General features: G+C 33.6%; 1 protein-coding gene across 1 annotated transcript; it reads right to left on the bottom strand.

The window, feature by feature from the left end:
* Positions 1-367: 367 nt before the first annotated feature.
* On the bottom strand, positions 368-15,195 carry LOC128175273 (uncharacterized). The gene is made up of 3 exons (XM_052840772.1): positions 14,973-15,195; positions 6,256-6,451; positions 368-4,909 (listed from the first exon to the last, which is right to left on the bottom strand). The coding sequence occupies exons 1-3, from the start codon at positions 15,165-15,167 to the stop codon at positions 2,556-2,558; spliced, it is 2,745 nt and encodes a 914-aa protein (XP_052696732.1). The 5' UTR covers positions 15,168-15,195; the 3' UTR covers positions 368-2,555.
* Positions 15,196-15,254: the final 59 nt, after the last annotated feature.

A 15,254-nucleotide genomic window follows, 5' to 3' on the forward strand; every position in this document is an offset into this window, starting at 1 on the left:
TGGTCTATCATTTTGTATACATGTATATGGATTTTTATTAAGCTGCAAAAACGCTACCTTTGATCTGGCATGGTTATCTGGCATTGTTTAAATAATGGCATTTTTTTATTTATGAATACACATACATCCAGATAGTACATGCCATTGCAGATAGAACCTTTATTGTCATTATCAGCAGCGTTGACTGTTTGTTTACAAGTACTGCTACTTGTAAGTGATAACCTGCGTGATGGAACTTATTCAACTTAATAACAATTCCTTGGCACAAATAAATCTTGTTTTACTCACTGCAGTGCAACTGTAAATATTGTCTGATTTTAAGGCTCAAGTGGGCTAGAATTCCTTCTTATTTTGATAAACAAGTAAAACGTTTGAAGAAAACATTTTATTTTGTTCCTTTGTGGTGATTCTTTGTTCATAAGCTCACAAATACGTATATACGAACTGAAATGAGAATCTGAGTTGAAATACTTTTATCGTCTTACACATAGGTTTACAGTCTAGTCTTTGGAACATAAATGCAAATGTTGAAATTGGTTACTTCAGAAAGGCACAACCATACTATAAAAGCTTCAGCACTAAGATGTTTCTATGTCACTAATAAAATCTAGTAAAACATATCATACAAACACACAAATAAATTCATGTGAATCAATTTGTGCCCTCCATGCTACTTCTACACCATAAAATCAGCTGACACCAAGTTCTACAACACAATATAATATCATCACAAAATATGACTAGTAATGAGTATGCAGATAATGACTGTACATAAAAACACTCCAGAAAAATAACCAGCACTAAAATAAGCATGCAATTCCTATTCAATGTTACTACAACTATGTTACTACAATAATTTTACTTTTGGTTTTTTCCCCACAAAATCAAATTAAAAACTATCTTCTCTCCAAACCTTTGACTTAAACTCTACTCAAGAGAAAAAAATTACAAACCATAAGTTATGTCCATAGGACTTGAATGCCCCCACCTATGGTACATTTCAACATGACATAAACATGTCCCGTATACATGTATATTAACGTCAATCTGGATGTCTAGCAAAAAGGGATGAAATTTTTTTTTAAATCCCCTTTATCAGGTAATGATATTGGTTTCAATATATTTTATAGTCTATTTGAAAATTTAGTCCTCACCAAATAAAAACAAATGTCTTTTATTAAGTTTGATTTAAATATTTTGAACAGTTTCTTTGAAACACTCTCTTTACCTGAACTTCAACCAATATAAAGAGCAGCAAGAAGGTCCAATGTTATAGCAAGGATCAAAATAAAATAATGATTTATAAACACTGTTGAATGATCATGCCACCATTTATCTAGTTTGACTAGAATACCCTAAAACTGAGCTCAAAAAAGGGGGGGGGTAAAAAAAAAAAACCATGAACATTTAATTTGGAATCAGTTTTAAAATTCACTCTTGCATGAAAGTACAATAAGAAGAGTAAAGTCTTGGCCATATGAACATAGAGAATAAATATCACAGTTAAATTGTACTTGCTCATTTAAAATTTGTTAAAAAAAAATCATTTTAAAAAAATAAGAAAAATGTAAAAAAAAAAAAAAAAAAAAAGATATGTCAATCTCAAATGGAAGGTCAAAGTAGGTAAATTATTGGGTATGGTGAAAGAAAATATACACAAGCTAGAATTTTTCTAAACAAACTCATGTTTTACATAGAAAATGAAATGAAAAACATACATAAAGAGAAAAAAAACAACAAATGGTAAACATCTCTCAACAAAGCAACAATACTCCACAATAATCTAATCAGTTAATAAACCTTCTGATCAGTTACTTTAAAAGTTCTATGCATGTCAATACAATATTATGCACATTTTAGCATTATTTATCTTAAACAAGCAAGAATGCTTCAATATTATAAACCTATTTTCAAAATTATGTAAAAATATGTTTACATGTAGTAGTATCTAATTTTCCGTAACTCTCAAGAATGTTTTTCAAATGCATTTCTGGTTCGCTTCCATATCAATTTAACAATATAAAATTATTCAGATCTTATTGAAAAAATTACTGGGATCTTAAATTGAACATGGATCTCCAATTTTTCTATGGGAGATATTTTGAGTGTATTCATGGTCACTTAAGAAATCATAGCTATTTTTCTTATTTGTTTTTAAAATATCCCCATGAAGCCTTTCGGCAATACTGTGGGTCGGGAATGTGTAGGATGTGGTGGTGTCATAATGTAAGGTCCCTCTCTCTGATCCCATGGGGCTGGATTGGGTTGTGTCAGGTCAGTGTTTCATAATGTAGGTTTTCAAAGTCACCTCCCTGGGTAAAGACAAAACTGGGGGAAAAAATTGCTCAGCAAAGCTCACATCCATAAATCTAGACTTTCGGTAAAGTTGACTAAACTAAAAATGCATAGAGGTCTGTAATTTTTCCTCAAAATAAGATGCTCCAATTATTTCTATCCTTGGTCAAACAATGGCATATACTGTATGCAGATCTTAGTTTGTGTGTGGAGCACTGACAAGATAAATCCAAAGCACAACACAAACTTCCATCTCAACCTTAATACATATTCAAATAATTGCGAATATCCTGTTCGGTTTTCTTTCTATCTCTAGGTGAAATAGGAAGAATTTCTCTGCTACTCTTCTTGGGAAGCTTGGTGATTTCTGGAGTTTTGTATGGGTCGTTTTGTATGGGACGTATGGATGGACTGCCATCTGTTGATGGTTCCTTCGAGTATTGAGTAGCACTCAGTTCATGATTGCAATGTTTATTGCACTTTCCTGGATTATGCCTGTTTTCCTTGTATTCAGCATTTCTCCGAGTCTTGTCTTTCTGTGAAGCACTTCCTTCAATGTCTATCTTTGAGTGCTTGCTTGGAGAATTCTTGATGAAATCTTCGAGTGAAATGCATCTCCTGTTAACATTCTTTTTCTTCTTCCTTTGCTCTATTATTTCCTTCTGTGTTGAGTTGTACAGAACATCCTTTGCAGGACTTCTTTCTCTAGCTTCTATATATCTATGATCTTTTTTTAACTTTTGCTTTGGTTTTCTAGAAGGAGTGTGCTCTGTATGTCTGCGTTTCTTTTCACTCTTCCTAAAGTCATCATATTCGTAGGCATTTTCCTCATCTTCCCAATTTGAAAGCAATGGATAGCGGATAGATGACTTCCAAGATCTGTAGTCATCTTCACTCAAATTACTCTCATCACTTGTGGTGGCATAAAAAGTTCTAGAGCCATGTCTTCTTGAATTGTATTCCTCTTCATCAGTAAGCCAATACTTCTCATTCAGAACATTCTCTTTGTAATGTCTTGGAGAATCATCCCTTCTTGTGAACTTCTTTTCATTTCCTGAGACAGTTTTTCTACAAGGAGAGTGAAAAGATTTATGTTTCGTATTTGGAGCAAGGTATTCATCTGGGTCTGGCAAAGACGAGTCAACAGTTTTTCTACATGGAGAGTGAAAAGATTTATGTTTCGTATTTGGAGCAAGGTATTCATCTGGGTCTGGCAAAGACGAGTCAGAATCAACCATGAATTTTTGGGACATCTGCTTCTTTGATTGCAGTTTGTTAATGGCAATGCTTTCTTTGTGTCTTTTCCCAGATAGTTTCTTCAACACAAAAGGAATTCTTTCCTTTTGTTCAGCAAAGTTGTTATCATCATCTATTTCCCTCTTACATTTGGGGTATGGATGTTGATCATCAGTACAAATACCTTTCATTTTCCCCCCAATTTTCTTGAACATTTTCTCCTCTTTTACTCTGGGTGAGAAATCATCCATGGATTGGATTCTGTTTCCTTTCCTTTCTTTAAATGGAAGAGAATCATCTGAGGAATAAGAATCATATGCAGATGAAGCTTTCAGTTTATCACCATAATTCCTTTCCAGGTATTCATCTCTAGATCTTGGAGGAAGATCAAATTGATATTCAGCAAAATGGCTTTTAAATTTTCTTTTCTTGATTTTTTTCTTTTTCTCTTCCACTTTTTCATCCATGGATTTGCTCAAACTTTCAGCTTTCTTTATTGAGCATTTTTCCCCACCATGATAATCCTGTCTTGATCTTGGGGAAATGTGATCCATAATGGAGGTTATTTTGTTTCTTTTGTTCTTGATTTTTTGCTTATTTTCTTCCCATCCCTGTGATGAATTTGTCAATTTTGGACCATTTTCCAAGACACATTTTTCATGGATTCTTGGAGGACTTTCCTGGAATCTTTCTCGTGCTGAGAGTGAATAGTCTGATTCATCTGACCAAAGATACAGTGGTTGGGTGGTGGACATTTCTTTCTGTTTTGAAGCGATGTTTTCCTGCCAAGAATCAGAATCTATCGCTCTATTACTACCATCTAACCTGAGTTTTTTATTATCAAACTCCTCCAGTTTTGAAGCAGATTTTTCCCTGTGTGATTTTGAAAGACTATTTCCTCCTGCGGCACTGAAATTGGTAATGTTCTTCAATGGTTCCTGGACTAATGGATTTAAGTTTGCATCATCTTCTGTTGATGACTCATCAGACTCTGGAACGCAACTTCTCCTCTCGATATCTAAACCAGAAAATGATGAATCTAGGTTCTCATCTGAAGGTACCCATTCATCATCAGGATCTGCCCACCTTGCTTTCTTCTGCGGTTGAATCCTTGGCTTGTATACTGAGCTCTCTGTGAAACTATAAGGGTCCCTTCTGGGTTCCTCTCTGACAGACAAAATTCTTTTTATCTTAGCATCTGGAATGGAGTAATTCTTTGGAATCATTGGATACGAGTAAAATGGATCCACTGGTTGTCCTGATTCAATCTTGCTGACTATGTCAAGTGTTGTAGAAAAGTGTCGATCAAGGCCGTAAGTTGAAAAAGCAGCAATACTGTGTCTCAGGTTGGAGAGCAATGAACCAAGAAGATTCTTATCTGAAAAGAAAGTTCCCCTAATGAAATTTATCATTATTCAGAGATCCAGTAAAAGAGACCATTGGGTTTTAAACAAAATGTAATATGCCGTCAAAATAACCTCACTTTAAGGATGAATCACTTTCCAAGTGAGCTCACTTAAATCACCAGTCTACTATCTAGTTATGAGATGCTATACTCCCAATGGAAATCAATCTGTTGACTTTTATCATTATATTATTGGTGGTAGTCGGGATGGGACGATCCACCGATGCATCACGATATTTATTTTGTCGATATTTGGATCGATACATTTACCATTAATGCAACGATACCTAAGCGAACTTTTTTTTATTTTCCAAAAATATCTGAGCCTCATAAATTGGCTATTTTAAGTTTGCACGCCTAATACGAAAGTACAAAGATGGCGGAAAACCTCGTAAAGTTAGGAAACTGTTAGGAAGCTAAATCTGGAGCGTGGAAAACTTTTCGATTACTTGTTAATGAAAAAGAAGTGTATACGAGACTAAAGTAATTTGTAAATTGTGCAACGCTCATTTTAAATATAATAAAATAACTTTAGATATGTGGCATTACATTGACAGATTCAATAAATTTTAAGCCCTTCTTCATGTTTTAATTTAGTTGCAATGTATCCTGATATGTACCGTATCGCACCTCATGTATCGTGATATGTACGGAAACGGCTAAAAAAAGTATCGTCCCAGCCCTAGGTGGTAGCATACAACTACTACTACAATTTCATCGTAAAAGGCCATTCAATTTCAAAGTGAGGTTACTATGAACTACAAAACTGTGCAGAAATAATTGCTGAATCAGGGAAAATACATTTATTTATTATCATCTTCATGGTCAGTTTATAAGTCAAGGCCAATCTAGGGCTTGGGGGTGCCTCTGGCAAAACAAATGTCTCAATGTTTTAACCTTTGATGCAAAGTATCATCAAAGAGATGTTCAAGTTGCCAGAAAATTTTCATCTCTATAATATTTCAAATGTTCCTAAAAATCTAAACACCTGGATTTATATTCATTATTAAATCTCATTATTTTATAAAACTGAAAACTTGTTTTACAGCACGCCTCTGACACATGCTTATTACCCCATCACATCTCCACTTATTTTAGAACACAAACAATTTGTAATGGTTTTGGCAACAAAAACTCTAAAATCTGAAAGTTCTCATTAATTTTCCACGGTAAGAATGGAAGTCTCTATGAAATTTGAGTCTAGGTTAGTTCCTATAAATAGAATAAGAATCCCATATTGATTTTCATATTATAAATATGTACTTAGTAGTTTCTTTTGGACAGAAGTGCATGTATAATCTCTTTCCTTCCTTCCATACCTTCAACAACTCGAGTCAGTTGGAGAATGTAATTCCAGGCACTTGCTAGTTCTTCCAGAAGGACAAAGGATTGTGTGTTGTACTTGTTGCTCGAGTCCAGAAGTCCGAGGGCTATACATTCCCCAGCCAGATAGTCCGTCAGCATACACAGAAGGGTGCATCGCTCCTCCAGAGTCACTTGGCGGTTGACAAGATACTGAAAAGTATACATACTCTTTGTAAACTAGAAAAAAGATGACATGCTAAATTTCCCAAACTCCATACACTTTGTTTTTTCATGTATAATCAAAGTTCTCTTAAAATAAGTTAAAAACTTTCAACTGTAATTTTAATAAGATAAATAGAATAAATATAATAAAATAAAAAATCTCATTTAACATAAGGAATCGTTTCCCTTTTATTTTGAACACCTCTACGGCTATGTCAACATGGTCAAAGCCATTGATGTGAACTTGCGCGCTTGTAACTTATTATCTCAGACATCCCCTTGGGGCAAGGAGGTTATCAAAACACCCCTAACAGGGTGTATTAGGGATGGGACGATCCACCGATGCATCACGGTATTTATCTTGACGATATTTGGATCGATACATTTATCATTAATACAACGTTACCTAAGCGAACTTTTTTTTATTTTCCAAAAATATGCGAGCTTCATATATCGGCTATTTTTAGTCTGCGCGCCTCAGATGAAAGTACAATGATGGCGGAAAACCTCATAAAGTTGTCAAAACTGTTATGAAGCTAAATCTGGAGTGTGGAAAACGTTTGGATTACTTGTTTATGAAAAAGTAGTATATACGAGACTAAGTACTTTGTAAATTGTGCAATGCTCATTTTAAATATAATAAAATAACTTTGGACATGCAGTAATACATCGACAGATTGATTAAATTTTAAACCCTTCTTCATGTTTTCATTTAGTTGCCATGTATTGTGATATGTATCATATTGCATCTCATGTATCGTGATATGTACCGAATCGGCTAAGTACAGTATCGTCCCAGCCCTAGTGTATATCCTGGTATAAACCCCTTTTATCACTTCAAAGCATACAGTTTACAAGTTGGAAAAAAATCAGCGTCACAGAAAAATTATTGTGATTTAAACATGCACTTCATTCAATTATTAGGAATGTGCATATATTAGACATCCATATTTCATTTGGCAAAATACAGAATAATCTGTGTTTGAGAAACACTTAAGAGTTGTTTCAACTGTGATTATCCCTTGAGAAAATGGTGTGATGATTGCCAAGTTCCTTCATTTCATAACTGTCTAGGGGACTTTAAGGTATATAATGTCAATTTAATTGTATCTAAAGGACAAGTGTACTTAAGCTACAGAGAATGGACCCTTTTTCAGTACCCTTTTTATGCAGAAAATATCAACAAATTGCTTTTTTCTTGTAATATTTAAGCAAGTCCAAAATAAAAAAATATTCCTGTTTCCTGTCACCTGACCAAAACAATTAGGGTAGGTAGGTATGAAAATTTTTTTATTTTAAAGAAATATTTTTAAAAACTTGGAGCATGTATGTAATAATGAGAAAGAAGTATATTCACAGTGTACAGTATGTTGATGATTCAAAATTTCCAAAGGTCTTTGTATTATTGTAATGTATAGAAAACAACTGGCAAAGAAAAAAAATATATTAATTTCAATATCAATTAAATCAGTCTCTGTACTTCCGTGTATTTGGGCTATTAGTCCAACCCTTTGACCCACTTACTATCATATTTATATAGAGGATATGTTTAATTCTCAAGATAAGGCCAAACAAAAAAATATGTTTGTTTACTGTTACATGCTGAAAAAAAATAGGGTCGGTAGGTTGGATTTTTTTTAAATTTAATTTTTTTTTTTTTTTTTACACAACTTCAGAAACGTCACATATATGAAATTATTGAGACAATTCGAATATATCCCTTTCTAAGTGACAAATTTTTACGAAATTTGGCGTAAACATTGAATAATCCCAAACAAATAATTAAACAAAGTAATATTGAAAGTTAATTAAATATTTTGTTTACGACGGTGGATAAACAAGTTAGTGGTCGGGGTACCTGGCGCAGGCATAATCTCGGAGATTAAAAAACTTGAACATCCCATTTCAAAGTGTCTGTAGAATTACAGTTAATGATAAAAGAAATCAAATTAAATATGTTCATTTTGCTATATTTTGCGACTAACTTTTGATTACGTTTCACTAATTTTCGAGGTGAAATACGGATATGGTACAAACATATTTACCAAGCAATAGAAATATGACAACAACATTACATTGAATTTTGACCTCAAGACTGCACAGCAAATATACACCAAACTTATGGAAATCTCAGAAGAAGACCTTTAAGGCCACGCAATTCCTTAAACCAAAATTATACAATAACCAGGGTTACAGAGCTTCAGTCATCATAGTTTTTTCACTGATTGTTTAACTAGAATTAAGACAAATAGACTAAATATCAAGTTCTGTTTACAAACTAACTGTTGTCAACAGTTCTAAAATAAAAACAAAATGACTGCAGGAGACATTCACAGTAATTTGATTTTAGGGTAAACAGAACTCAAAATAAAAATCAAGAATGAGAGAAAATGTAAATGATGACATCTTGAAATCAAAACAAAACATAGGTAATCACAGATTACAAAGCTCACCGAGACGAGACATCACCCTTATGAGACTTCACCTTATGAGACCACCTTTATCATATTAAATGAAAATCATACTTTATGATCTTCGATATTCATGGATTCTGTTTTGTTACAATATCATATATCATCTGTTAAAAAATTGTATGATAATCATATGTTAATCAATACAATAATATAAAATTTAATATTGCATCCTATCATATTTACAACATTTATGATACATATATCATATAATACAATAAAATACCATAATAAACAATGATGAGATATGATATTGTAAGGTATGATATGACATTGTATTGTGTTATAAGTTATTGTATTTGATCAAATAATACAATATCATAATATATAAAACAATATAGTATTATATTACAATATCATATTACATAATACATCATAACATTGAAACATATGATATTAGATTGTATAATATAGTATGATATTGTATGATACTGTATCATTTTTGATACATAATATGATATTGTATGATATGATACAATATAATTTGATACAACATTGTATCATATCAAATGATACAATATTATGTGATAATTAAAAGAAAAATGTTATATAATACAATATTATATTATACATATTGTATCATATGATACAATTATATATTTTACAATATCATACAATACAATTTCATATGATGTGATAATATATCATATTATAAACCAATATCATATTATACAATATCGTATGATACGATATAACATAATATTACAGTATCATACTATACAATTTCATGTGATATTGTATCATAATATACAATACTATACATAACGATATCATGATACAATATCATAACATTAAATATCAAAAAAATTGATACAATATCATATCGTATCATATAACTTTTTATTATATTACATATGATATTATATTGTATCATATTAAACAATAATGTTTCATACCATACAATACTATATCATAGGAATCATGTTATATCATTTATCAACAAACACATCTATCTTTTGAGCTGGTTTGAGTGAGGTAGGAAATTTCATTAGCATCCTTGATAATGGAGATCAGGCTCTGCATCTGAAGCAACCTCTGCGTTTCATTTATAATATAGTTAAATCAACTATGCAAGCTATCATCTATAAAACATGTGACCTCTTCCAAAAAAACTAAACCTCATCCAGCATCCGAAACCTATGGCTCAGATTCAGCATTCAAGCCTGTCAGGTGCATCAGTATACATAAGACGCATCTCCATGCAAGTTTGGTGAAGTTCAGACCAGTAATAACTAAGATATAATCATCAGAGGGCACTAGCAATTAAAACCTTAACCTGCTCCAGCATCCGCAACCTATGGCTCAGATTCAACATCCATGCCTGTCAGGTTCATCTGTATCATAAGACACACCATCCATTCAAGTTTGGTGAAGTTAGGACCTATTATAACTAAGATATATTTTTTAGCATCCTTGATTATCGAGATCAAACTCTGCATCTGAAGCTTCCTCTATAATTCATTCATATTACAGTTTAATCAACTATGCAAGTTTGAAATAGTACTATAATCTATTAAACATGTGACCTGTTCCAAAAAACTTAACCATATCCAGTATCTGAAACCTATGGCTCAGACTCAGCATTCAAGCCTGTCAGGTGCATCAGTATCATAAGTCGCACCATCCATGGAAGTTTGGTGAAGTTAGGACAAGTAATAACAAAGATATCATCATCAGAGGGCACCTGTTTCAAATACTTTAACCAGCTCTAAAAACCTTAACCTCCTCCAGCATCCGTAACCTATAGCTCAGATTCAGCACCCAAGCCTGCCTGGTGCATCAGTATCATAAGACACCCCATCCATGCAAGTTTGGTGAAGTACGGACCATCAGTAACTTAGATATTGCTATCAAAGGGCACCTGCAACAAAAACCTTAACCTGCTCCAACAACCTTAACCTCCTCCAGCATCCGAAACCTATAGCTCAGATTCAGCACTTAAGCCTGTCTGGTGCATCAGTATCATAAGACACACCATCCATGCAAGTTTGGTGAAATACGGACCTGCAGTAACTTAGATATTGCTATCAAAGGGCACCTGCAACAAAAACTTTAACCTGGTCCAACAACCTTAACCTCCTCCAGCATCTGAAATTTAGGACTAAGATTCAGCATCCAAGTCTTTCAAGTCCATAAGTAGGTCCAGATGCATCATCCATGCAAGTTTGGTGAAGATAGGACAAGTAATAGCTTAGAAACAGGACCTGCAACAAAAACTTTAACCAGGTCCGGACGCCGACGCCGAGGGTATAGCATAAGCTCCCCCTGACTTCGTCTCGGTGAGCTAAAAATGAGAAATAATTCTTATTTCCAGTCGTTTGTACATTGTTTAAACACAGGAGCAATGAGAAGTGTTAAAATGACGCGAAAAGTTTGCGGTTACGCTGGGTCACTGGACGCAGGCACGTTGATCCACTTACCAATAATGATCTATTCATGCCATGGAAAAGAAACTTTTTACATTGATAAACTCTATTCTTATTTACATTTTGGTGAAATTTCAAGAGTTTATCTCTTTTCCTAAAAGAATAAGAGAAAATGTCTCAATAATTTCCGAACAACCCTCGTAAACTGATAATACAAAACTGTTTTACCATTGTGTCATGCTTACTTTTGCTTGCCACATGCACCCCTGTGAATGTTATTGTCATTTAAATTTTAGACCACGTGGTTTTATTTGACCCTTTCAGTTTTGCAGTAAAAATCATGCCTCGTATTTATAGTCTATATTATAGAATCTAGGTACTTGTAATCAAATATAAAATCTAGAGCTTTATTGATTTTAAACTTTATCTTCATTAATTGGTGGATAAAATGTGTTCTAGAAATAAATAAGACAATACAAAAAAATAGTTTGTCTGCTGTTGCAACAATTAACATGCTTAGTAGAGATCTCCCCTGAGGATTAATTTTCGATTTGCGCCTGACCTAGTAATAGTATCAATAGTGCAACAGACTATATATTTTTATTCAGAATGTTCCTTGAAAATGGCCCGATATGCTAAGTTTTTATACAAAACAGACAACCATTATTTTTTTTAAAAAACATGATATAATTATTGCACATCACAAGCATCTAACATGGCCATGATCGAGATGTGCAAAAATGGATTTAAAATTTTAGGGAAATAAATGCAAGAAATTGATAAGATAACACCAAGGATGTCTGGTGTTTAATATCGGTTGGATAGCGAAATAATGAAAATCTAGAAAACTCGTTGCCATCCTGTCGCTTCGCTCGCTACGCTCACGAAGCTCACTGGTAGGATTTTGCCTATTTCTCATTTATTTTCAAGAAATTGATAAAATCGCCGACTCCTGTGGTCAAAACTATCCTGCCTCCATGTTGTTTGCCTCGTACTTCAAAATCGGGAACCTTTTCATTTCCCCCATGTTATCGATCGAACACCTGGATAAATGTCATGTTATTCAGCAATGCCGATATCAACTGCATTTGCTTTATGTGTGCGCATTCTTCAAACATGTGGACGTAGATATTGACACCATGTTTTTTTTCACTTTCGATTTCATACGCTTGACCGATTAAAATGAATATAAAAGTTAAACATACCTACGTGTGACTTCCGGATTTCTAACGATGGATAAAAACAATTAGGGTCGGTGATTAAATATAGGGTCGGTTGGGTAACCGTAAACAAACAAATTTTTTTGTTAAGCCTAATATAGAGGGCAGTTTTATGATAATTCTAACATTTATTGCATCTATAAACTAATAACAGGTCATTAACTAACTGTAATATCAGGATTTAAAGTAAAAACATGTTTTGGTAATTTCCAATGCACAGTATGTTGTTGCATCACTTGTATTTATAATCCCTGAAGATAAGATAGTTGCAAGTTATTAACCACAAGGTTAATTCATGCAGGAAAATGTCTGTAGATTAGTTTTCTATCATTCTTTTGCCAGTGAGGTTAATTTACACGATTGTGAACTCAGAAGACTGGGCACCTTCACTTCTCTTTCTGAGGAAATTCTGGCGAAGTTACCAATCAATACCATGATCACAAAAAACTTTTAGGGTCGGAGGGTAAAAGATACGGTCGGCATACTTGCCAACCTCCAACATGTGAAAATCTGGTTATGACCAGATTAGGAAAGTAAAAAATCTGGTCATAGCGTTTAACGACATTCACGACATATTTACCATGCATTTCATAGGTTTATACAATAGAAATATGTGTTAAAACTTATGTGTAATACTTTATTGCAAAGAAGCATTTTAACTAACAGTTGCTGATTTTGAATATTGTAAAGTGATCTGACATAGAAAATGGTAGGTTGTGTTCAGCTAAAAAAAAAAATGCAAAAAGAGTTTCTGCTACATCAACCTTTCTTTTGAACTCTGTAAACGATGGCATGAAAGTTGTAAGTGACTTGGAAGACTTTTGTGTATTAGAAAGCATTTTTTACATGACTTAGCTTTTTTGAATGTTTAGTCAGATCATTTTGGGCACAAAAACCAATATTCAAATGTGCGTTACATAGAACACAAGAAGCTTCGTTTTGTACTCGATTACTTTGTTTTACCCATTGGATTCATTTTCCCAGATATGTTGATTAATACAAAAATATCGTTTGGAAGCCATCACACTTAATGATTTAAACTTTAGGTTTGTCAAAGCAACTCACAATAATAATTAACACTTACTGTGTCTGTTATCAAAGCTCAGCTTGGGTTCATAACTGGAAGTCAAGCGCGCAACGTAATTTACGAACCAAATCCGGAAATCAGGGGATTTTCGGGTTGTTCGACAAAAATCGGGTGAAAAGCATGACCCGCCGGGTCATAAAAAATAATCGGGTGAAGGGCCGACAAAATCGTGTCAGTTGGCAAGTATGAGGGTCGGTCGGGCGACAGGAAACAGGAATAATTTTTTTTTGGCCCAATGATGGATATTTCTGAGTTATATGAATGCTTAAACTTACCAAAATTAGCATATAGTTTAAAAAAATTGAGGATTATTTTTTTAATGTCTATAGATAAAATTGTAAAAGTTTACAGACAGAAGGATGCCGGACAAAAAGTGATCAACTGATCATAATAGCTAACTTGAGCTTTCACGTCAGGTGAGCTAAAAATTGGTGTGTAACATTCCAATCGATAATATAGTCTGTCCCAAGATATCTTGGATTCACATTTTGCTTAATTACTTGATATTTATAAATACCTTAGGGTTCAAACGATGTTCATTCAAAAGTATAAAAAATTTCCAAGATTTCCCAGTCGAAACGCCCCTGTTAGCGTATCGGGTTTCAATACAATGCTAAAAAATGTGATGTCTACGGAGATTTTGTATTGCAGCAAGCCCGGATGATAACGTTGAAAAATTGCGCGATGTATTCCGAGTTTATTCCGAATGGAGTAAAGATGTAAACATTCCCCATTTTAAATCTCTGTACGGAATCTGTTTTCGTTCCTGTGAATTTTTCTGAATGACAGTTGATAATGTGTCAATGAAATTATCTTGGAAATCATCCCTTTCAGCTATTACAAGTGCACTTCTTTCACAGGTATGTGTATTTTTTTTTAAATCGTCCAAATGTGCTGCATAAATATCTTTGGACAGACTATAATTATAAATTGATAATTTGTTACCTTTTCACTCCTTTTGGAAAATTGATTTGGTGCTTCATATGAGTTATTTAGGTAACGTTAGATAGCACTGCAAAATATTTCTTGCATAACTCGCTAATGCAGGTTATCTGCAATGCTATCTATACCTTCATAGCTGGCTCAGGTGAGCTAAAAAGTCGGATATGGCAGTTTGTAAAAATGAACATGATGGCAGCTGCAATAATGCGGCATACACTGGTGGGTCATTAAATGGAAGAAAAGTATTAAAAATATCAAAAGTTGTATATAATCTGAAATAAAAATATTTACTGAAGTGTTATATTTTTGACAAAAATTTCAATTATACTTCAAATATTGCTTTTCATTGAGTTATACAGATCGATTAAGGTTATAACAATTAACTCTTTAATTAAGAAATGTTAACCTGCACCATGCACTCACCAAAAACTTCCATACTACAGATGGCGGTAAATCTCCATACAGCATCCCTAGCAGAGAAGGGGGATTGTCTAAAACAAAATTTTCTGCTACACCTTTGGTTTCCTGAAAAGTTTCTTCATAAGTTTTGTACAGATTTTCTTCATCTGTGATTGTTTGCGCGGATTTTTTGACCCCCCGTTTTCTTGACCGCGGCATGGTGGTGGTCCTCTCTCATCTGTTTACCGAATTTCCCGCGAAATCTCATTTCCGGTTGAGTGAACAGACTCGAAAAAACAAACTTCC

The sequence above is a fragment of the Crassostrea angulata genome, chromosome 3 (genome assembly GCF_025612915.1).
Source record: "Crassostrea angulata isolate pt1a10 chromosome 3, ASM2561291v2, whole genome shotgun sequence".
Classification (NCBI taxonomy): domain Eukaryota; kingdom Metazoa; phylum Mollusca; class Bivalvia; order Ostreida; family Ostreidae; genus Magallana; species Magallana angulata.